Source organism: Notothenia coriiceps, unplaced genomic scaffold, assembly GCF_000735185.1.
Source record: "Notothenia coriiceps isolate Sejong01 unplaced genomic scaffold, NC01 NC01_scaffold00011854, whole genome shotgun sequence".
In the NCBI taxonomy this organism is placed as follows: Eukaryota; Metazoa; Chordata; class Actinopteri; order Perciformes; family Nototheniidae; genus Notothenia; species Notothenia coriiceps.
The window spans coordinates 191,318-215,317 of NW_011344555.1; the positions used below are offsets into that span (position 1 = coordinate 191,318).

Sequence of the window (24,000 nt, forward strand, 5' to 3'; positions counted from 1 at the left end):
GCCAGTTCGTTTCTTATTCATGAACACCTTCAAGCCTGCTCCATGGTCGTATTCCGTTTTCTCATGCTCATTATTGCATTTAGTTTTTCCTCGGAAGAGTGATTTTGTGTTTCTTGTTTTTGTTACTGTGTAACTTCCAGTAAAGTCTTTATTTTTGAATACCACCCGAGTCTGAGTCTGAGTTGTGCATTTGAGTTCATGCCTCAGAGTTCACCCCTTGACAAATCTGGTTTATTACCAAGTAGCCTATAGTTCTACGAGAAACTTGCTATGGTGTAAATGGTGCATAGAAAGACACAGAACGTTTTTTATTTTTTAAAGGGGCAAAACATTTGACTATTAAAAAAACAAAACGCTTTAAAGGCAATAAATAAAAAACAAAGACAATATTTTTACAAAATATGAATATACAAGAAACTGCTAAAATCATATATGACAAATACTATTCAAATAGAGCTTCGCAGATACAAAAAGAGGTAGTGTGGAGCAGAACTGTGCAACATATGTGCATGATTATTGCGGAGGCATAACATCTCGTAGGATAAACAGACCATTCAAATATGTTTTCGGTTTTCTTGACTATCCAAATCGTGAACTATAAAAACACAAAAGGCCAGAATTTGAAAGAGGATATATGGTAAATGATTTGCAACCAAAGGAATTAACTTTAAGGGCCAGTTTGAAGTGGTTGGCATTGCATCTGTTTTCAATAAAGATGGAATTGCTCATTGCTGTCAACATTAATCGGACAACAATCAAGATAGTTTTATTGTTTTATAGCCCATGTAAAACTAAGCTAACTCTAGAAGCCTACGACTGCGTGCCTTTCACAAACAGTCATGTGTGGTATCATGAGGCAGCAAAAGACAAAGGGTCATTATGTGATGTTCTTGTCTCCATTTGGGTTTTTGGGGGGTTTGGTGCGTGTGTGAGGTTGTGTGAAATGGAAATAAATGATTATAAGATTTAATGGAGAACTATGGCAATTGTGTCCTTACAATAAAATAAAAGTTAGGGTGATGTTTTCATTAAGACATGTGGAAAGAGGTGTCATAACAGATGGAAAAGACTGGACTCCATGACTGAATCTATATCTTGCTCCTACACTCTGTACGTGCGCTTGGTGTTTCTCTCTCGGAAGCAGATAGCAGGTCCCAAACGCCTCCCTCCCTGTGTTGGGCATGAGTAATAGGCTCCACCACTGGCTCCTATAAACGCTTTGTTGACGCCACAGTCAGATCTACCTGGTCCGCCTCGCTCCAGGAGAACAACATGTTTGCATACAGGCGACGACTGCTGCTTTTGCGAGCTGTACTGAGCATCTGCGCCTTTAAAGACTTATAAGTGCGCCTCTATCAGAGCCTGAAGCCAACTTCCCACAACTCCGAGGCGCTCGGCGAGTAGAGTAGAGACAACCAGAGAGGCACTGGCTCATCTTCACAGCTAGACCCATGGAATAATAACTATGGAATACCACTGGATATTGCTGTCTGTGTTTTTACAGTTACTCTTCCATCCAGGTAAGACTCATCATTTTCACTTGGTCTATCTATGCAGACAACTTGTTGCTGTTGACTTTTGGAAAATAGTCTCGACAACATCTGAATGCCTACATTTAATCAGCTCGATTTTGCGTAGTAATCTGCATGCATTTAAATGCTCCACTTCAACATTGACTGTATGGTGAATTTCTACTCAATTGCCTTTGTTCTGGTGCATTGAGTTGTGAAGGCTGCTGATAAGACCAAGTAAAGTCACTCAAACCTGATGAGGAAAGTGGATACTTGGGTTGATGATGTGGATGCAAACGAGCTACTTTAATAATTCATGTTTTTGTCAGAGAACATCTCAAATTGAACAGAAAAGTAATCAAACAGTGGAGGTTGTGGCGGGTTATGTGAGCTCGATGCAAAGGGGCTTTTTGGTCGTTATGTTTTACGCGACAGGTTCATACGGTGTTCCTCCCTGCACAAAACCGTCTTTATGAAAATATAGTGGCAACTCCTGGCTCATTGGAAGCATGCAAACTAGCACTTGTAGAACTGCTCTGCATGCGTGTATCATTTTTCTTTTATTTGAATATTGTCACATCATGTGTCTTTTTGAGCATTTTGGTTTAATTTTGAAAAGACATTGCAATAATTATCGCCTTACATCATCTTCAGAGTATTACTCCAGATGTCAAGGTCCAGAAACACCAAATTGTGTTTTACTGCCTTGTTTTACACATTTAATCTTGAATCGTTGTTTTATATGATGGTTCACATAAGTGCTATTCCTTACAGTATGTTCAAATGCGAGGAAACTCAGTCCAAAGTCAACTTTTATCTTATTGTAGAAAAATAGTTGAAGATTTCTCCAGACGCGGCTCGCACATTTATTGAACGTTGTTTTGGCAGGCTGCATTCAACCAGCCAACCTTGCAGATAAACTGTGAACCACATGGTTTCTGTTCTCGCTGGGTCTGCCAACCTCCTGCTGCTCAGGGCGGCATCAGGTGGGCTCTTTCTCTCATTTCCATCTGAACGACAGCTTGAAAGTACAGCTATGATCTCATGGGATTCCGTTGATGTTCACGCCATGTCGGTATCATCAGGGACTTTGAATGACTGCCACATCTTAACGCAGTCTGCACAGGCTTGCTGGTCATGTGATGCAGGGCACGCTATTACGTTTGCCTTAAGCTTGTTCACTCAGGCGACAGTCAGACCTAATTCACTTTCACCATAATCAATAAATATACCATTTTATTTATTAAATATACCTCACATGGACACTTGTAGCTCCCTGGACTGTTGCTGACAAAACCTTTGAGTTAAATTCCACCGTTGTTAGACAAATATTTACGCATAGCATGTGCAGATGCTCTGCAAACAGAGCCAGCAGAACTAGCCTTCTCTAAATTGACACATTTTAATACAATGCTGTAGCTCTTTGCTCTCCTGTTTTAAAGCATTTTAAATGTCCGAAGGCTACACACATTAGTTTTATTTGTTTCTGTTTGTGTTGATTTGTATGTCATGTTTCCGTGATAATGTAATTACAGAGATCTGCTCAGATGTCAAGAGGTTGAGCATTACACCAAGCATCTTTACCTGCATTATGATGATAGTCAGAATTCAAAGCCTCAGTTTTTCCAATGTAAAACAATCTAAAAAATAAAGGTATCGAACATATTGTTTAAGTTGGGGCTTTACTTGTGAAATACTGCATATTTTCAACTGTTTATGAAATATCTTTTGTGGAACTGCTCACAGCTTGTGTCCACACTGAGGCTATAAAACGCAGCCGAGGAGTCACAAGTTAGTCACAGGCCATTATGGGTTTGGAACCGATGCTCTAATAAAAACATGGTTTACTTATTATTTAGCACAACTTAATTTTGAGGTTTTTCAAACAAAGAAACTCTCTTTCTTCCTCTGGCTGAACAAACATCAGCAATGTGGCCATGATCCCACTCACATGAGGTTTTGCTTCCTAATGTTGTGAACCCAAATTGGCTCCTCATGATTTTGACATGTTTTACATGCAATTGATTTCCCTCTCTATCGGTTTATAGGCAACACCAAGCCAACTATTACCCCAGCTGGAAGTCACCTTGTTGTCCCGCTCAACGCACCCTTCGAGCTGCGTTGTCAGGGTGAGAAGGAGATGCAGTGGCAGCGGGAGGACCGGCCGAAGGTGCGGGGAGAGATAAAGATTACTGGGATGTCCACAGTGCGCATCTCCAGGGCTCAGCCAGCTCACATGGGCCGCTACATCTGCCTAGAGGAAATGTCCAAAGCGCAAACCTCCATCTACGTCTATGTGAAAGGTAGATGGATGTAACTCTCAGTAATTGAGGGTATTTGGTTGATTACATGTGTTAGATATTATGTGGTGTTTGAGTGTGAGAGAGAAGAAAGAGAAGTAAAATGTAGAGCAGGGTGAGACAGACTGCAGAGTAAAGCGGAGGAAGGGAACAGTGTGTGTGGGAGTGCTCGCAGACAAAGGTGTTAGTATCTTTGCCCTGGACAGGTGCAGTAGATGCTGTAACTATTTATTGAGTGCATGACTGAGTTTACTGTATTTTTCTTCTCTATGTCTCTTCATATCCCATTGGCCCACTGCCATCACTGCAGGCTCCACAAACCACACATAACCGATGAAGAAACAAGCAGTCACTACTTACTAGATGAGAGGCTCACATGTACCATCACTAAAATAGATTAGAATTGAATTTATGTAATTGGACAATTGAATGTTTTTACTACTCTTTGCCTCTACTGGGTAGATATCACTTTATAGACATACTGCAGAATCATTACTTTTGCCGGGTATGTCATGGTGACTGTCAATTCTAGAAATGAGAAGTAACTATTATAGTTTAGATATTGTAAGTTTACGTTATAAGTTCTGTTCTATTTGGCAACACCCATGGTTGCTGTTGCCAAATACCTTTACTGTTTACGACCTTGTGTATTAGCCAGCAGTCTTCTTCATTATTTGTGTTAGAGCATCAGTGCTCTTCTTGTGAAGATACTGCCAACTTTGGATCAGTGAAGCACTATGAAGCCAGGAAGAAAAGAGACGTTAACATTCCTTAAATTAATCTGTTGAAGTTCTGGGGTTGATTCACACTCTTATAATTGCATCATTTCTGACTGTAGAATTGGCTACACCAGCTTTTATCTTGTGAAATTGGTATTGGATTAAAATGTAAAATTCATTAAAAAATGTAGTTTGGAATTTGTGCCACATTTCATTGGCAACATGGAATATGATTTGGCAACAAGATAAAAGTATATTTTTATGTAGCATTATTACATCATGGCTGTCAAAAACTAAAGCTTCAACAATTCAGTGTGCAGCCCCCCTTACAGCTCTGACGCCTACATTTTTGGCAGATCCTGTAAATCCCTTCAGAAAATCAATGGTGGACAAGATTCTTACTAGAGAGGGAGACACTGCTTCCATCTCCTGCCTGGCGACTGATCCAAGTCTGGACAACCTGCGCCTGGAAACATGTTCAAGTAGAGCTCTGGCCTCTGGTCTCCAGTTTTCTGCGAGCCTCGAGAAAGGCATCACCATCTTCAACACACGAAAGTCCTACGAAGGTTGTTATGTGTGCACAGGAAGACTCAAGGAAGAGAACGTCAGATCATTTCAATACAACTTGATCGTGAGACCAGGTAAAGTGAATTAAATGCATGTATGTATGTGCGTTGGTGCTCCAAAAGCACAGGTTGATAATTCAGTCAAATTTCCTTTGATTTCCTTTTAGTACCCATTGCTCCTCCTGTGATTGAGATGCAGGCGTCCAAAAGAGTGATTCTCATCAGGGATGAAGGTCTATCCCTCACCTGCAACACTACTAATGTCAATGGAGAAATCCATCTAAAGTGGGTCACCCCACCTGGCTCGGTGAGACTCTTCTGCCTTTCCTTTGCTGGGTGCTGTTGGGGATCTGTTGTTGTAGAGATTTTGGGCAAATTCACAAAGAATGTCTTGTGGCTGCTGATAAAACCAGAAATTGCAAAACAAATCTTCAACGTGTCAAGATCTGATTCACAAAAGGTATTGAACTTACGGTATTTAAGCGCACTTTAACTGCGTGTGGTTATTTGGGTTAGTCTCTTTGAATTTTATAGGTGTTCGCAGTGAGGCTAATCTGCACTGAAAAGGGCCAAATGTTTGTAATTTTAGTAGGTGCAAATAGCAAGGAATCATCAAGACGCTATTTGCTTTGCGGCAAAATTGGGGTTAGCAAAGGCTGCACATTCCTTTTGTGAATTCACACTTAACTGTTGATTGTTTGCTTTTAAGATTTAAACGGGCTATGATAAGTAAAACCAGATAATTCACTTTAATGTTTGGGAACATTCAAACACTAAATATCAGCAGACCTGTGGAATTATACTCACCACATGTGTTCTGAATTTGTCTTTTTTTCTTGCAGTCATGAAATGCTATGACACCTAATGATAAACACCTGTCGGCTCCATTGGTTTTTACCTGAAAATTGTTACATTTAAATGTTCCAAACTAGAAAATAAATTATTATGTTTTCCAATTAGATTAAAATACTTCTTTGTTTTAACTGAGAGGTTCACATGTACTGGTATCAGTGGTTGTTCTGATGAAAGAGAGTGAGAGGGGTCAAAGATCTTGGCTTTGTGTGAACCATGTGGACCAAAGTGTGCGTGTGTTTACTTGCATGCAGGCGGTTGTGTGTTCATGTCAGTGCTGTGCTTGGCGAGGATAGATATGCAGACAGGGTTAATCTCTAGAGATCTCTGGGCGTTGACAGGGTGCCGTCTGGTATCCACAGCAACCACCAAAGGTTGGCGGTGTTTCGCGTATCCTGGAGGAGAACTTCACTCACGTGCGCAGCGCCACCTTGACCACCACTGAGGTCGGACCTCAAGACGTCGGACGTTACCGATGTGAAGCTGAGAATGAGAAAGGGGTCAGCACACAGTCAGTGTGGCTCGATGTTTACGGTGAGTGTGTGAAGATATTTGAAGCCGCCTTTTGTTAACTTGAACTTTGAACTGTGAGGTCTGGACACTTCAAAGAAATATAGACAACATTTGACCTCTTCAAATCCTGATAACAGTGTCTCATTTCCTTATTTTTCAGAAAAAGGATTCATCAATTTAACACCCGCAATCAATGAAACCATCCATGTACGTTCAGGCGAGAATTTGCCCCTAAATGTTGAGATGGAGGCTTATCCAAAGCTGCACTGGTTCTCCTGGAGCTTCATGGGCCAGCAGCTGAGAAACACAACCGACCATGTCATCACCACTCACGTCCATGAGTACAGGTGAGACAAACACACACGCTTTAAGTGCTCCACTTTTACCACATAGATGGAAATGTTCATTACCCATGCGGAGTGGAATTTAACACTTAGGTTTGGCTGCAGGTTAGGGCAGTGTTAATGCATCGGCTACACTTGTAACAGCCAGCTGAGAAGAGCAGCAGGAATTTTAAGAGGGTTCCATAAACACTGGTGGAACGGGAGTGTCGAAATATAAATTGCACATACAGGAAAATAAAACAATAATTATTTCTGCTTATAGAGATACTGCTTAATATGTTTGAAGGCTGTATGCTTTTCCACTCATTTCAACCTTCTTTTTATTTTGTGAAAAATATCAGATGACCTTTTAATCCTCTATTGGAAATCAATAAATCCATATCAACTGTGGGAAAAAAGTAACCTCGACTATAGAAAAAAGCTTCTTAAAATGAGTTTGTAAATTGCTCGAGACTCCAAGGCACTCCCTTTTTAATCAACCAAAACACCTTTGTTGTTATGGCAAATGATGTTAGACCTAACAGGATGAAGCCTTTGTCAGGGAGTCCAAAAGATCTTTGAAAATACCACTACATGTTGTTCTACTTGTTATTTTTCTATAAATGATTTACATACGTATACTGTCAATCAACATATTTGCATTTAAGAGCAAAAGAAAATACTTGATATAATTTCAAAAAGGCAAATACTTTATCTTCTCAGGCAGCATTGATAAACAGAAAAGGGAAATACCAGTTTTGTAAAATAAATGTAAAAGCACTTATTCTTATAAAAAATGTATGAATGCATTCATGCTAAAAATGTAATTTGTGTTCAGGTACAGCAGTGAGCTGAGGCTCGTGCGGCTGAAAATGTCAGAGAGCGGAGTTTACACCTTTCAAGCCTCCAACGGTGACGCTTCAGTAAACCACACATTCACCATCTTTGTGATCAGTAAGTTGTGTTAATGATTTTTTAAAGGTTTTTTCTTCCCTAAAGCCATATAACGAACTGTATTAACCTCAGGAGCTGACATGTGGGAAAGGGTCTTATTGACCTTTTTCTTTGTGGGAAATGAGGTCTTGCTCTCAACCTTACACTGTATCATTTATAGCTCACTACGGTTCAATGCAAATAAAAAAAACTCCAGCTTGTCATTCATCTCTTACCTGACTCACTTGTTTTTCCTATAGGTAAACCAGAGATTGTATCTCATGAGGGCCCAGTTGACGGACAGGTACGCTGTGTGGCAGAGGGGTTTCCTGCCCCGCAGATCGCCTGGTACTACTGTGAGCAGCCATATGCCCGGTGAGATTTTAATAAAAGCTTATATACCTTTTTCATCAATCAGCTTTTGTAATTGGCAGCTACAAGTCCAAACACTAATGGTTGTTTAAAACAAGAGTTTGGTGCATTAATGTATTGTCTGTGCCTTTCTTTAGTTTTCGGTTGTTGAGCTAAATTGGGATCTAGGGTGTAAAATGTCTTTGCGCCATTCAAAAGGTATCGATGAAAGTAACAGGGGTTACTTCTACAACTCCAGTTAAATCTGACCAATAAGAAATACTCACAGTCCTACTGAGTTATAATTGCTTCTTATTGAGTCGTTAATGTTTAACTTTATAGAGAAATATTTATTTGCAACCATGTTTAATGAGGCTTCATAAGTAGCTTTAAATAAGATAAGCCCTGTGTTTTGTCAAAACATTTATCCTAATTTATTAGTTAAAAATAAACAGTAGTTTGGTTAAACAGAACATGCTTGGATGGTTTAATAAGTGCACCTAACAGAGTCTAAAGTAGTAACATGGATTGTAAAACGTTATAAGGCAGACTGGTCATCAAACTGACTAAACAAAAGAAAAGCTGCCAAACGAAAATCAAAAGCATCATGCACCATAACAATGAAAATCCAATTAGTATGTTGATGTTTGCCAACAAATGTAATGGCTTTTGCAATGGCAATAAAACATGCATGTCTGTCTGTGTGTTCAACTGTAGCCACAAGATGTATGTTCAGTTACTCTATTGATGATGAGCGCCAGCCATTGATTACAAGGGATCCACCCACCATTTCAATTCATATGTGATCTTTATTTTCAGTTTCACGTTTAGATGTTTGGGAAACTCATATGAAGAGTCTCTTGGGGATACTAAAGGTCACTTTAAGGACACGTTGGATAGAGTCAGGTATTATGATGCAGGGAATGTTCAGATTGTGGGATTTGACGGGAGAAAGATTAACTTGTTGGTAGGTGCCTTGGATGTCTGCCTGGATCCAATTGGACGCGCCTGGTATTGTGTTATACAGAACGTGTGTTGAAGGAGGAGCACCTGGTAGCAATAACAACACCAATCCCATGCAGCACAGGCAGTGAATCATAAGTGATTATCCAAACTTATCCAGTAATTCAGTAATCACAATCAAATCCAATTAAAACTCATTGCATGCACTCACGAACATGTATGTGCAAAACGTGAAAGTGATGTGTCCAGACAGAGTGGGCCTGTGTTCAGAGAACATTTTGATAACAGCTGCTTTTTTATGGTGTGATGCTGTGAAAGATAAGCCCCGTTTTTTTTTCGCTATTTCATGAACATAGGTAGAATTCCTAACCATTTGTATGACTTCTGGTCAACTTGTGTCCATGGTTTTGCATGTTTTGTTATGTTTTATATCACAAAAATAGTTTTTAAGTCTGAGGAAATCCAGAATGTTTTACTTCTGTGACAAAGGCGAGAGATCAGATGTCAGAGTGAGACAATCGCTGATCCCCACTGCCAATTCTTAACAATGCAAACATTTCTGCCTTCAGGTGCTCCCAACAGGTGAATGCCACCCAGGAAGAGCAAAATGTCATCACTGTGACTCTGTTCAGCCCCATGTTTGGGAAGACGGAGGTGGAAAGTCGGGTGAACGTCAGCAGGGGACGTTTCAGTACTCTGGAATGTGTGGCGACGGTGGAGGGAGAGCAGGCCTACACACTCTTTTCCATCAGCGGTGAGTAGATATCACAAATATACACACCTGCGTAAATAAAGTAGTATGCAGTCAGTTAAATGCAGGCCATGTGATCTTGAACGGGGCGCCTGTCGCCAGTCTCATGTTTTGTTGCTGATTTGACGTAATCTTCTCCATCTCCTCAACTTTAGATTATAATCAAGCCCATTGAAGTCAACATTATATAATAGGACACAAAGACATGACAATTTTATCCATATTTGTATCCACCTGATGTTCTTTTTCACAGTTTTTTAACTGATGTTAGTCGTTTTTTAAGCTTATGACTCATTCCTCCTTGTGCATTGTGAAACAACGTTAGTAATTCTGTAAACCCCACATGGAACTTAATCCCTAATTCAAAATATTTACTTCAAGCATGATTTTGGAAATGATTAACCCATAGGTGTGGTTTTAGTACTAGAAATTGGTGGTTTATAATCTGTTTGTTAAACAAAGGCAAGGAGAAAATCCTCAGACAGGTTTCACCACGATAAGATGTGTAACTTAAATATAGGATTTAGCTTTAGTCTCTTGTTTACTTTATCACTCCAAATCCGCTCTGTTTAACAGCCCTCCCATATGCTTTATAATGAACTCTCAAGTGCAATAGCTGAAAGTACAGAAGTTGTCCCGGCCTGACCGTGGAGACCTGGGTTTATGCAGGACATGGGGGTCTAACTGTGGCTACAGCGGGCATGTGGGCGAGCATTATAAGGGAGAGTGTTTGTGGCAAGGCTGGACAAGCGTTTGGGAGCGTGTGCAGAGGAATTTTGTGCTTCGCAGAGTAACAGCAGACCAGGCGGAGGCGCTCAGAGTGTGGAGCTCAGTAGGAGTCCTGGCTTGCTGCTGCTGCGTTCTGGGGCAGTGGGAGGCTTGGAGGTGTCAATGAGCTGCAGCAGGGAATACATAGAGCTATAGAAACCACTGACAGGTTTACAGGGGATTAGTTCCTGCAGACTCTGCATTTTCCGATTTGAAGTGGAGAGAAAGCTGCTTATCTCTAAAGAGCTTATTACACCCCACCGTGCAGAGGAGAAAGACAATAATGCATCAAAAACAGCCAGACACAAAGGGACAGAACACTGATTACATATAATTACCCACAGAGACACAGCTGTAAAGGCAAAGTAAATACAGTTAGGTATTGTATAATCAAAACAGATGTCAAGCAGTTCAACTGAATGATATAACAGTAACAAGAATATAACAGAGAATGGGAACATATATAAATACATAAATAATTGGATTTGTTTGCTGTGATTTGACCAAAGTGTGCTTCACCGTGACTAAGTCCTCTCTGGCTTACCTTAATGCCCCTTTGCAATGTCATTTAGAGTATAAACATATTAGATCATTGAACAAGTCACCAATAGACTCTATTGCAACTGCTTTTGTATCTCACTATATCATTTCTCTCTCCCTGTAGAGAGAACTGTCACCCATGATCTGTTCACCCCTCTGTTAATTGGCTCGGTATCGGCAGCAGGCATCCTTTGTCTCGTCCTTATCATACTGTTCTACAAGTACATGCAGGTAAGACAGCTCTGCACTCTTCCAATATGGCACGCCCTCTTCTATCATGTTTGGGAAATGATAAATCAAAAGAGCAGCATGTTGAAACTTCATTGTAGCATTAATAAGGTGTATCATTGTATTTGAATTCTTGCCAGAAACCCAAATACCAGATTCAGTGGAAAGTTATCGAGGGCATCCATGGAAACAACTATGTGTACATTGACCCCACCCAGCTACCATACGATCACCAGTGGGAGTTTCCTCGGAATAACTTGCGCTTTGGTAAGAGCCCTGCCCTCCTTTATCAATGTTGACAGCGTTAAGAGCTGTGTCTAGGCCTTTACAAATCCATTAATATGCAATTTCTGACATTCAAGTGTCTTCATTGTAGGCGCAGATAAATGATGATGTGGTCATAGATGAGGGCTTGTGACAGTAATAGTTTGAATAACAAGGCCTTACAGTGCAGTCAGAATGAGATAACCCTGTCACCCGCAGGCAACTTCATGCTGATTGAGAAATTGTAATATTTCTGTGTCAAGTTACACAACGTTAAGGTTTTAGCCATGTGTCTTGTTACTAACCAGTTTCACAGCTCATACATGATGAAAGCCCACTCCTTCACTGCAAACATAATAATGTTGACATATTATGGGTGGTGTTTTTAAAAATCCTTAAACAGGATCCTGCATGTCCTGGTGCCTATGTACACAGCCCGGGGGCTAAAACTAGTGCTATTCTAGGAACAGCGGCATAAAACCAGTTTGTTGGAGGGGAAAAGGGTTGGGAATAACAGTTTAATGTCCGTCATCTTTTTTTCAGGGAAGACACTGGGATCTGGTGCATTTGGAAAAGTGGTGGAAGCCACAGCATATGGCATCTCCAAAGCAGATTCAGTCATGACGGTGGCTGTGAAAATGCTCAAATGTAAGCGTTGTTTCACATGTGTCTTACTTGTTGGTTTTAGACCATAGTTTAAGAATATTTGTATTTGGTGATTTGCACACTGCTACAAATCATCATATTTAGGAACCTTTTTTTATTTCCTTCAAACAATAACTAATGTATTTATCCTCCAAATACCAGATGATGATCCATAATCATAGTTCAACTTGAGTTTACTCGGAATCCTTTTGATAATGTTACTGATTATATTCAAATGTTTTTCCCCCCACAGCTAGCGCTCACGCCACAGAGAAAGAGGCGCTGATGTCAGAGCTGAAAGTCCTCAGTTACTTGGGAAACCACATGAATATTGTCAACTTGCTGGGAGCCTGCACTGTTGGAGGTGCGGCAGCCATGTTGTCCTGTATATTCATTTAAGAATTTAGAGTGAAACAACAAAGATTGTGGACATAATCTAATGAGTGTGCCACCTCTATAGTTTTGCCAAATTACTAAATCTATGTATCTGGTAAGATCATCATCTTAAGGTATGTTTCTTTGTTTGAAGGCCCTACACTGGTGATCACAGAGTACTGCTGCTTTGGAGACCTTCTTAACTTTCTACGCAGAAAGAGGGAATCATTCATCTGCTATAAGCTCGAAGAAGACTGCCACTACCGCAACGTGATGCCACAGAGAGACACAGCTGGGTGAGGTTTTTATTTTTGTGTAATGAAAGTTATAGTGTGTGTGTAAGAGAAAAGAGAGTACTCGTATTTACTATCCAGAGTGTGCGTAGGAGGAGGGTATTTGGACAGCAGTGTGCCTATGTGTGGCTGTGCTCAGCTAAGACCAGACTGCTCCTTTCCTCTTCACAGTGACAGCTTGAACGGCTACATGACCATGAGGCCTTCTGCTGCTGGCAACCCGCCTTTCAGCTCATCCTCTGAGAAGAGACGCTCAATACGCAAAGGCAAGCAAGCCAGTCATTCATCAAATATCTCAATCCTAAAATATACAGTAGGATTCAGGCCAATAAAAAATCTCTGTCCTGTTTTGTCCTCTCAGGTGGCTCCTATGTTGAAGCAGATGAAGAGAGTGAGATGTTTGAAGAGGATGGTCTGTCTCTGGACACAGAAGACCTCCTCAGCTTCTCACACCAAGTGGCCAAAGGCATGGAGTTCTTAGCCTCCAAAAATGTGAGCATCAAATTACCATTGTCATACCCTTTGGATTTAGCTGTGATGTGAATTTGTTGACGTGATATCTTACAGAGCAAGGATCATGTTGCACAGCCAGTAAACGGATCTTAAATGCATGTTGGAGCATGCTGTTAAAAGATGTATTTGCTGTGAGGGCAAGATACTGTGACCAGTAAGCTCATGTATCAGTGTCAGTGCGGTTGTCTGTTACAGAGTCAAGTGTGGAAAATCAGTACCAAACCACATTAGAAAAAGCACTTAATCCAAATCAAATGTTGTGTTATTGATTGTGATGTATATGACATGTTCCATTTGATCTTTAAAGAGGTTCTGCATATTTTTCAGTGTATCCACAGAGACCTGGCTGCAAGAAATATCCTCCTAACTCAAGGAAGAGTAGCAAAGATCTGTGATTTTGGCCTGGCACGAGACATCAACATGGACTCCAACTATGTAGTCAAAGGCAATGTAAGTTTGTACTAAAGACACAGAGAGTTCAGGATACATACAATGGTGTCTCTCATGAACCCCCCCTTCAACATACCATTATAATCCTAAATCAAACCCTATGCTTCAGTGTTCTGGTTTGAAACAGTCTAAATAGATGTGTAAAGGAATTAACCAGCTTATTGGGCGTGTCCCTGCTTTGTCTATTGTGCCTTTACTTGTCAGAGGTACTGTGTATGTAAACTTCCTCCTTAGGGCTGTTGTAGATCACTAGAAAGCTAATTGTATCTGTATGTTTGTTAAGACAGGTCTGCTCAAAGCTTAGAGAAAATAGGTTAAAATCAATCCTTTTTACAACACTTATTCAAGCCCAAACTAGAAATCCATCTGTCTTTGACTTTCTCTTGACGTTTTAATGTGTGAAGATTTACCAAAATGAAGATTTGCACGATACTAAACTAAAAACAGGTTTCACCAAGCAAACAATGTCACGGGTTGTGAAACAAGCAGGACCCAAATGCAGATATAAACTGAAAATTCCTTTATTTCAAGGCTATGATATATACACAATGACAAAACAGAACACTCACCGCAGAACTAGTCAGGGAACAAGACGAACCGACCAAGACAGACAGAAAACCCAGAACTTAAATACACACAAGACTCAATCACACAACAAGACACAGGTGAGGAGGGAGGAGAAAACACAGGGGCCCAGGTGAACATAATCAGACCATTAGACACACCAGGGAAACTAATGACAAGAGGAAAACACAGGGAAAGGACCAGACAATAACCCAAAGGAAAACATGACATGGAAAACAGCAAAAACACCCAAACCTACCAAACTATAAACGTGACATAACATGAGAATCGTGACAAACAAGTTCCCCAATAACGAAAAGACTAAAGACTACACCTAGGTGCCATTGCACTGACCTTACCTGAACTGACAAAGCTAACGTGAGCTTGCTAACGCAGCAAGTACACTGAAGCTTAAAGAAGTTAATAAGGGAAATGGTTGACACATTTTAAATGACACTTATAATTTACTTACTTAACAATGTAAACTGTCACATTACATCAAAGCACAATAAACTGTAAGCAACTGTTAAGCCAACGAACTGAATGAAGGAAGTTACGTTGGCATAATCCGATATTTTTTGCTCTGACTTTAGGAGTTCTACATTTACAGTTTTTGATACTAAAGTGACTTCATTATCTCGTTGATTGCTTTGAATCAGACAAAGCTAAAGATGTTTCCTAGCAACAGATATACCCATTATGATAGCCTTGGTCGCAGGTACAAAGACAAAAAGTAGTAGTATTTATACGAGATGCAAATCTGTTGGCGTGCGCCTGTGATGGCTTAATGACTTTAAAGTTTCCCAAGTGTGAGATGTGTCTTTGAATGTATCTGTGCATATCAGGTGTGTGCGGCACAGAGCGGTTGTGAACTATGAGTTTTTAGATCCTCAGGGAAACGCTGTGTGCATTCCTGGCATTTTGTACAGTCTGTTCATTAAGCAGTCATAATATGTTTGACGCCAACCACATTTAAAGAAGGCAGAAAAGAAAGAAATCATTACTAGGGATGTGGAAGGTTTTACATTTTGAGCAAATTCAACTCTCTATTTACTTACTCAATGCTTTCTTTCCAAGGCTCGTCTGCCTGTGAAATGGATGTCTCCAGAAAGTATCTTTGAGTGTGTGTATACATTTGAGAGTGACGTGTGGTCCTACGGCATCTTGCTCTGGGAAATCTTCTCACTAGGTAAGTCTATCTATCTATTGTATGTGTGTTTATCTGGCTGTCTGTGTGTTTTTCAGAGCCCCACAATGTAACTGAATCTTCCCCGCTAAATGTAGGAAACAGTCCGTATCCTGGCATGCCTGTGGATGCCAAGTTCTACAAACTGATAAAAGAAGGAAAGAGGATGGATGCTCCAGAGTTTGCACCCAGTGAAATGTGAGTTATTTTTAAAAAGTTAATACGTGTGTGTAAAAAGAGCATAGGAGAAATGGTGTGAAATGGTGGATAGAGGTGGTAAGAATATAAAAAAAATGCAATGTGTGGGATTTGCATAGCAGTCTGCTCTCATCCTGTTGCATTTGGCTGTTCACAAGTATAAAAAAATATACATACGAAAAAAGAACGTGGCGATGTAATAACTGCAGGCAAGTAAAAGTGTTTATGTGTTTCTGCTGCTGTGTAGGTATCATATTATGAGGTCCTGCTGGGATGCTGACCCATTCAACAGACCTCCCTTCAGGAAGGTTGTGGAAAGGATTGAACAACAGCTGACGGATGCCACAAAGCATGTAGGTTGCTCATCTCTTTGATATTGTTTACTTTACCTTTACGGTTATAAATTCCATTCTTAAAGATAATGAACCGTGAAGACTCACAGGCATTCAACAGAAATACTGTATGTGGTTGTGAAATAGGACCGGCTCCAGAGTCCTTTAATGGTAAAATATGTTGTGAAATGGTTAATTTGGTCATAGGCCTACCTTTGACACCATTTTGAGCTTCGACAAGATATAAAATATAGAAAAAGATATGCGCATTGAATCAAAACATTGCCTTCTATGCTAAATGCTAAAGCTAATCATTTGTGATTTTCAGAACTGCTTTTAAACTCCTGAGTTTTCACACATACGTCAGCTGAAGGTCATGGGCCTCTCACAGCATGAGCAGATATGTATGAACTCTCAGCTGGTCTGATTTAACCATGCTACATATCAGGGTCCAATTGTTCTCATGACTCTCTTCTTACGCTCCAATAGCTTTGACAATTCCTTATGTCAATGTCATGTAAACATTTTGGGATATATAATCTGCTTTCTTACTAAGATAAAGTTTCGAAAGATTGATACCATACTCAAATGTGAGCATGACTGGCTGGTTAAAAGCTTTAAAAAGTGGTGAAAGGTCTCTCATTAACAACTTGTATCTTGTTTTAATCCATACAAAAATGTAAGAAGACATAAACATTGTGGTTTTACGAAAGATTATATGGCTAGTTTTTTTTTTCAAATAGATTTTCGTACAGATTAAACAAGATTTGATGCCATGTTCAAACCCCACAATATCTGTGTCTTTTAAAATAGTCACTGTGTCAGTCATGTCTAACATGCTAAACTAAAATAGTGAGCAAAGAAATACCTGCTTAAACCTGCTAAACATATACATTTAAATATAGCCGTTGTTAGCATTCAGCTTAAAGCAAAGCTGTTTTGAGTGAAGCATCTAAGAGCAGTCACACTGGCTCAAGACCTTTTGTTTTGATTTGCCTTGGGCTGAAGCCGGCTTGTTGTTTCTCAGCAGAAAAGTATTGCTTTTATCTCATGGGAAAATGACACAAACAACGCTAAAGTCACTAAAGAGTCCATGTCTTCAAATGAGATGAATAGTAATGTTTACTGTTTGAAATGTTTGAAATTGAAGTACAAAAACAATATCAAATAATGATCCTTCTGTCCTCTTTCTCTTTACCCCTTCTTCCTAATCCTCAGATCTATTTGAACTTTAGCTCCAGGCTTCCTGTTACGCCGAGAGCCAGGGAGGAACAAAGTTCTGAGAGCGTTGCGCCTCACAGTCATAACTCTGCTGCTGGCAATAACAGCGCTCCGACTCAGCCGTTACTGGTCCAGCACGAGGTCTTTCTCGAGGGGACAACCTTCAGAGCACAACGGGTGTAAGGACACACTCCACCTCTCTGGCGGCCTCATGAAGTGCCTGTAATGTTCCGCCACATATCACCCTACAACTACTACTACACCCTCCCACTGGCCTGGTACCAACAGCATATGTTGTTACCTGTTGAAGACGAATGGTTAATCGCCATACCAGAAACAACAAAGGACAAATGGCTTTCATCATTGTCATTACTACTGTTGTTAAGTACAGAGGACAGTCGGACTAATGCTCCCCTGCCTATAACAAAGAACTGTTAAGGCACCGAGAAGGGTGGAGAGATATCAGCGGTTACTCTAAAACTGTCATGAAAGTAGATTATTACACTGTTATGTATTTTTTGGGTTTTTTTTTGTTAAAAATGTCCTTCACACTGTTTCTGTTTATCTATTGGAGTTTTTTTCTTTGTACATTTTTCATTTTGTTATTCTTTGTCGTTTTTCTGTTACACATGTTTATGTAGCATTTCCCTTTTTGGTTGGCAGTTGCAATTGTTGGAGGAAAAACTTTTTTTTTCTTTTTATTTTCCTGTTTTATTGTCAGTATTATATAACGGTTCAGATCTGTGTTTATATGAAGAAAACAATCTTTGGGGGCCAATTTAAATATAGATATATCGAGACACTGGTATATAAGCTATTAGTCAGCATTGTTGGTTTGCTTAGAGAGTTGCTTAGTGTCCATAAGTGCTTCAAGTCATTCAGGAAATATATTTTTGCTGTTTTTTTGTTGGTTGTCACTACCTAGAGAGCAACTTACTGTCTACTGGATCCGTCAAAGCATTTCATGGATCGGCCCGCCAACACTGTAAACACAGTTCAGAGATATGAGATATACATGGTACGCTAGCTTTTCATTGAAGTGCTTTTGACTGTATATGTACATAACTGTAGGTAATTATATTAGTCATTGCTATATGATGACATGGATAGTTAAACGTTTGACAAAGAAGACACTCTGAGGAAGCTGTAACTCCTGGTGTTCATCTTAGCTTTGTGACAGAGGCATGTAATGCAGGTGTATAGTTTCACTTTTTGACAGCTGGACTGCTGGAGAGTTCTCTTGTAAAGTTGTAAATAATTTCAGGTTTATATGGTTTGCTCTCATGCCACATCCAGTGTATGATCTTTGTTTACAAGCATGAGAGACAGGTACTGCCATTTCTGATACATGATTTCTCTGCTTTTTACCTTCTTCCTCCTTTTATGAAGGAACACTTTTTCTTCTGGCTGACAGGCAATTGGTGTGTTTTTGCCCATGATACTGCTATAGCTCTCAATTGTACAGTATATATCATGGATCGAGTCAGTGTGATGCACATTTTAAATAACATTACTGTAAGTGGACTGCAATATTCCCTGAGATGAGCCAGTGCGTCTTCAGGGCTCTCTGTTCAGACGTCAACGCTGCGTACAGCGCTCTGCTTCCGTGTGTTTGTCATCTCATTGTTCTGCGACCAGTAGCTGGTTTCCCAGCAGTCCTCCTCTCCTTTGTATCCAGCTGTATCCGCCTTTAGAAGTGGGACTTTCAGCACCTCTCAGCCAGTAGTCTGTATCAGTCCGGACCATTATGATTCCCCTCTTCCCAGTAGTGGATGTTGTTGTGAAGAGCCCTGCTGAAGGAAATTGTCCTGTTTGTGTTTGTTTGTGTGTGTGTGTGTGTGTGTGTGTGTGTGTGTGTGTGTGTGTGTGTGTGTGTGTGTGTGTGTGTGTGTGTGTGTGTGTGTGTGTGTGGAGCATGAATGTCTACTTGTGTTTGTGCACATGTCTGTATTGCAGGATTTAAGTAATTCCATATGGAGGTGCCACTTCTAAATGTTCATCTATTCCTTTAGGCTACAATTGTCCCTCAGTTACACTGCTCTGTCTTTTTGTAAATATAAACAGGCGTATATTGTAAAATGATGTTTATGCTTTTGAAGATGTTTATCACAATGAAGATGTGGTACATTAATGCTGAATTTGAATGCTGTATTTTCTTATGTGTGCACAGATTTCCAACTGTTGGTTCACCTGGAAAAAAAAGCTGCTTGCGTCTCTGTGACCATGGCAACTGAAGAGAGAGATTTATTTTGGCAAATCTTTTAATTTTGTTTGATTGATAATTGTAATCAGTTCAATTGGTAACTGCCATGGCAAAACAGACTAAAGTCATCCCAGTGCTCATAATGTCAATGTAAATAAAAATGTGTATATTGAATTCCCAATTAAACATTGTTGTTCTAAGGCGTCCATAGCAAATATATCAGATCCTGTCTTTTTAGCAGTGAGATGTAGGTTGACATTTTGGTGTGAATTACAGTAGCGGGTGACACCCAATCTCATTTTATTTAGCTATTCTTCCTGCTCTAATCTAAATCCTCTGGCTACAGCCCAGAAAGGGACATCTGGTCGTGAGGGGAAAGCCGCGAGGAGGGCCGCAGCACTGAGAGCAGACAAGCGTGGGCAGAGTCCATTGTTTTAGGATCTAACTGATAAGAGACAAGAAGGAAATCCCACCATTGAACTAAATATTTGTTTGTCAGACTTAAGGAAGTTTAATAGAGAGAAAGGCTTAGACCTATCTTTGCAGTTTCATTGTTATTAGGCCAGTGGGGCAATATAGACATTCAACACAATTCTTTAAAATATAGCTTGCAACATTTAAATGTCAATCAGTTACACATATGTATCTACTGTATAAAGACTGTTTATCATCTAGCCTTTTGGTAGGATTGGAATATTTACGGTGGCCCACAGGTGCAAATGTGCTACAACGGCCCAAAACATTTCCGTTAGGGAGAAATGCTCTGCATCTTCAGAAACAATGCAAATATAAAAACACAAATGTTCCAAGACACATGCCAATTAAGAAATATCTTCACCTACTTGACAACACATGTGCAGCATTTAGAAAACATTACAAATACAAAATGCTGCAAGAAGCGTAGCAAGAAATGGAAACGCTAAAATTCACATGGACAGAACTGTAGCTGTTGGCCCATGTAGGCTTGTTTCATGATTGTACGTATTTCGTCAAAAGATTTTAAAATGACTTGGTTAGCTATTGAAGACGTTTCTTCATTTGCATGTGTTTTGCCCATTTGTGATTTTTATATTTTCATCGTTTCTGAAGCTGCAATGTGTTCAAATGGAAATGTTTTGGGCCGTTGTAGCGCGTTGGCACCTGTCGGCCATTAAAATATTTGTCTATAAATAACAACATTGGAGGAATCTCCCAGGACGGACAGATGTGCAAAAGGTGTAGTGTTTATAGATTAACAACGATAATAAAATGACAAAATGAACTACTCCGAATGAAAATCCAAATTATAATATGAACATTTAGAAGAAAACATGGATCCAGAAGGATGATAATAAATAATAAGGCGCCAGGAAGGACCACGACAACAGGCGCAGCCCCCACTCATTATCCAGATGTAACCACCCGCCAGGTGGGAAACAAAAAACTCCAGAGATGATGCCCTGGATGCTGAGTTAATAATATGCCTTCATGAGACATTAGTGCATAGATAAAGAGAAAGAGAAGTAGGAGAGTTGAAGGATGGAAGTTGAAAGCCCCACGACAGTTAAAGCCGAAAGAAGTTTAGGGGCCGGATCAAAGCAAGTCTGAACCGGCCCCAACTGTACGCTTTGAGCCTTCTGTTAATACGGAGAGACTGTCAGCCTCCGGACACAAACTAAGAGATATTTCTAACTGAATAGCTAAAAACTTAGGCTCCCTTTCTAATTTTGATGATAAGATCTATTCATGATATACATTTAATTACCTTTATTAACCTTTTAGTTGTCAACTCGACCTGTACTCCAATCTAAAATCCAATCTAAAATTTCAATAACAATAAACCTTTTGTCGAGTCAACCGTATCACGTTGACTTAATGACTTTAGGATTCCTCAGGGCTAGTGCACAGTAAATTCATGTTGTCTCGTGAAATTGTCCTGTGGAAGCAAGCAAGTTACAATACTATTAAAACTGACATCTATAATGTTGTTTTTCTTTTTTTAAATTCCCATTAACATGAAGAAGAGCCATAATATACCACCTGATTTGTCTCTTTGGGAAAAGATCTGGCTCCAGGAATGTAGACTTGTGTTTTGTAATATATAATATGAAGAAAAAATCAAGTAAAAAACATGCGATGGACCCCTGTTTTTTTTGTCCCCTGTAAAAATGTGCCGGCTGCGATTGCTCAACCCACTGTGGTTCCTTGCTCTGGTTGTAAATTTGATAAGCATGTCACACTCCTTCCGACGCTGTTTGTGGTAAATCTGGCAGTTTAATGTGAAACACCTGGTGTATGTTTTTAAGATTAATGTAGGAGAACGCCCAGAGCCTGCTCTGTGGCCAATACAAAGACTAGAGGCAGTTTCTGTGGACAGGAAGAACATTTATTTGGCTCAATATTGTCAGTAATTTCTAAATTTCCAGAAATGTTATTATCACGACAAATACACAGAAAACAAACCTCCATCCAAGTTCTGTGAAGTTGGAAAAGTATTGAGAGAAAAGGAACATTCACAGTCTACCTCCAGGGCCTCTATTAAATGACCTCCTTGACCACATCACAACGTTTCTCAGCATCATGTGATGCTTCGTAGCCTACCATGTGATGCTGGATGCAAGCTACTATGCGGCGAAGATATCATCAAGTCTTTGGTTAGAAAAAAGGGTTTACTTGATTTAGTACACCAGAACACATTCCCATACCCACTAGCCTCCCCTTGGCTTTGCTGAGATGAATACAGCCATTGTCACCGACTTTGTCCTACATGAACCCAAATAAACTGACATAAAGTCTCTCAATTATTTTTATTGGGCGCTTGTAGCAGTTAACCGATGAACTGGGGGGGGAAGGAATGCAATGTGGGTGCACATGGTTTAATATTCGGGTCACCACCACTTCCCATAATTGCTCAAGTTGCTCAGGAAACCGTACCCCTGTGTGCACCCTGAGCCAAGGAGGGGTGCTGCTGCGGCCAGCCAGCCCCAAACACAGAGATACACGGACCGCAAAGGGAGTGTGTGTGTGTGTGTGTGTGTGTGTGTGTGTGTGTGTGTGTGTGTGTGTGTGTGTGTGTGTGTGTGTGTGTTCGGGGAGTTGAGGGGCAACATTTTATCTAAGGTACACTGCACTTCCTCATGTGTTAAGAGTGAACCTTCTGTTCCCAGTGAGAAACAGGCTCAGGCCAAATGACTGCAGCAGATGGCTGCCATGAGTGTGTTGTAAATATAAAAACACTTTACGAACTTGATGGATAAACAACTCTTTAAATACTGTTTAACATTTTATAAGGTTTTCTCTCGACATATAACCACAGGGATAAGACGAGACATTGAGGAAGACAAGACATTGTGTTGTTTTTGTTACATTCTTTTGCAAGGGCAATGTCCTTATTGGCTTCCCGAGAGTTTGAAAAAACGTTCATATCTCTCTAATAGTATGGTTGAGCAAAGGGACATTTAACGCTTAGTAAATGAGTTCGGATAAATGTGTGAGAGGAACTTTGTCAGTGTATTTACTGTACCTCTTTCAAATATGACCAAGGATGTCAACAAACATTCGGTACAGTTAAGTCAATCATTAATCCGAGCCATCAATGCTCACCTCAGGCATGATGCCACAATGTTTGTGTGGGCACCATTGCAACCCTTCTTCCTTTATAACATGCCCGTATCTCTGGGCGATCATTTGAGGAATAGGTTAATGGGTAACTTCTTAAAACCGTTATTCAAATCAAATGTAATATGATGCTTATCTTTGACAGTTCTCATTTTTCACAGTAATAGCCTTTATCCCATTAGAAACAATGTTGTGTTGCCTTTGTTGGTTTGTTCTGAAGCTTTAACAATGTTATACAGTATAATATGATTTCTGACTCACCTTCAGGTAATTGTGCAATATTGTTATAGTATTTCATCATCTCCTTCATCCACAAAACACTCAGCTGGTTAATAGTAAACACACACACACACACACACACACACACACACCTGAAACCTGTTTCCAAGACTTTCTGTGAGCCGGAACATTCCGTTGGGCAGGAGGATATCACCTGTCAGCTCATCAAATATTTAACTGGTAATGCAAGGCTGACAAAAGGAGGGTATAGAGTTCATTTGAATCTCCAGTTTCATTGGATCTGGCACATAGATGATCATGATGTTTACCTCTATCAAACACGCCATTCATGCCGTATCAAACTATTGTTTTCGCCATGGTTTTATCAGATCTTAGGAGAGATTGAGTTTTCTCATGCTGCAATTGAAACCTATGAGGCCAGTGTGCTTTATCACAAGTGACACGTTTTATACAGTTCATTTCTCTCTGTATTGGACAGTTGGATAACCTTTCCTAATACAGGAGGGAATACACTTTTTATGATGTTTATCTACTACCTCCACTCTCCTTTCAAATAAAACACTTAACCTTTGATATCCATCATTTAAAAAGTAATTGTTGC

At 40.0% G+C, this 24,000-nt stretch overlaps 1 protein-coding gene across 4 annotated transcripts; it reads left to right on the forward strand.

The window, feature by feature from the left end:
- Positions 1–1,201: 1,201 nt before the first annotated feature.
- kita (KIT proto-oncogene, receptor tyrosine kinase a) lies at positions 1,202–19,768 on the forward strand. Of its 4 annotated transcripts, none has more exons than XM_010773013.1 (21): positions 1,202–1,520; positions 3,560–3,814; positions 4,851–5,171; positions 5,264–5,403; positions 6,290–6,482; positions 6,622–6,808; positions 7,623–7,738; positions 7,978–8,092; positions 9,601–9,785; positions 11,215–11,321; positions 11,459–11,585; positions 12,126–12,230; positions 12,481–12,591; positions 12,757–12,898; positions 13,067–13,161; positions 13,257–13,387; positions 13,736–13,858; positions 15,500–15,611; positions 15,707–15,806; positions 16,054–16,159; positions 17,357–19,768. In XM_010773013.1, exons 1-21 carry the CDS (start codon positions 1,466–1,468, stop codon positions 17,540–17,542), a joined length of 3,012 nt encoding a protein of 1,003 aa, XP_010771315.1. In that variant the 5' UTR covers positions 1,202–1,465; the 3' UTR covers positions 17,543–19,768. The 4 variants fall into 4 exon arrangements, with proteins under 4 accessions (XP_010771315.1, XP_010771316.1, XP_010771318.1 ...); XM_010773014.1 differs by having other exon boundaries at positions 6,311–6,482; XM_010773016.1 differs by having other exon boundaries at positions 4,887–5,171; positions 6,311–6,482.
- Positions 19,769–24,000: the final 4,232 nt, after the last annotated feature.

Excerpts from the sequence above, each read along its gene's own strand:
- kita (XM_010773013.1), top strand. The coding sequence starts at position 1,466 with ATGGAATACCACTGGATATTGCTGTCTGTGTTTTTACAGTTACTCTTC. Across the intron at positions 7,739-7,977 it reads ATTCACCATCTTTGTGATCA|GTAAACCAGAGATTGTATCT; the intron begins GTAAGTTGTGTT and ends TTTTTCCTATAG. Across the intron at positions 12,899-13,066 it reads CCACAGAGAGACACAGCTGG|TGACAGCTTGAACGGCTACA; the intron begins GTGAGGTTTTTA and ends TCCTCTTCACAG.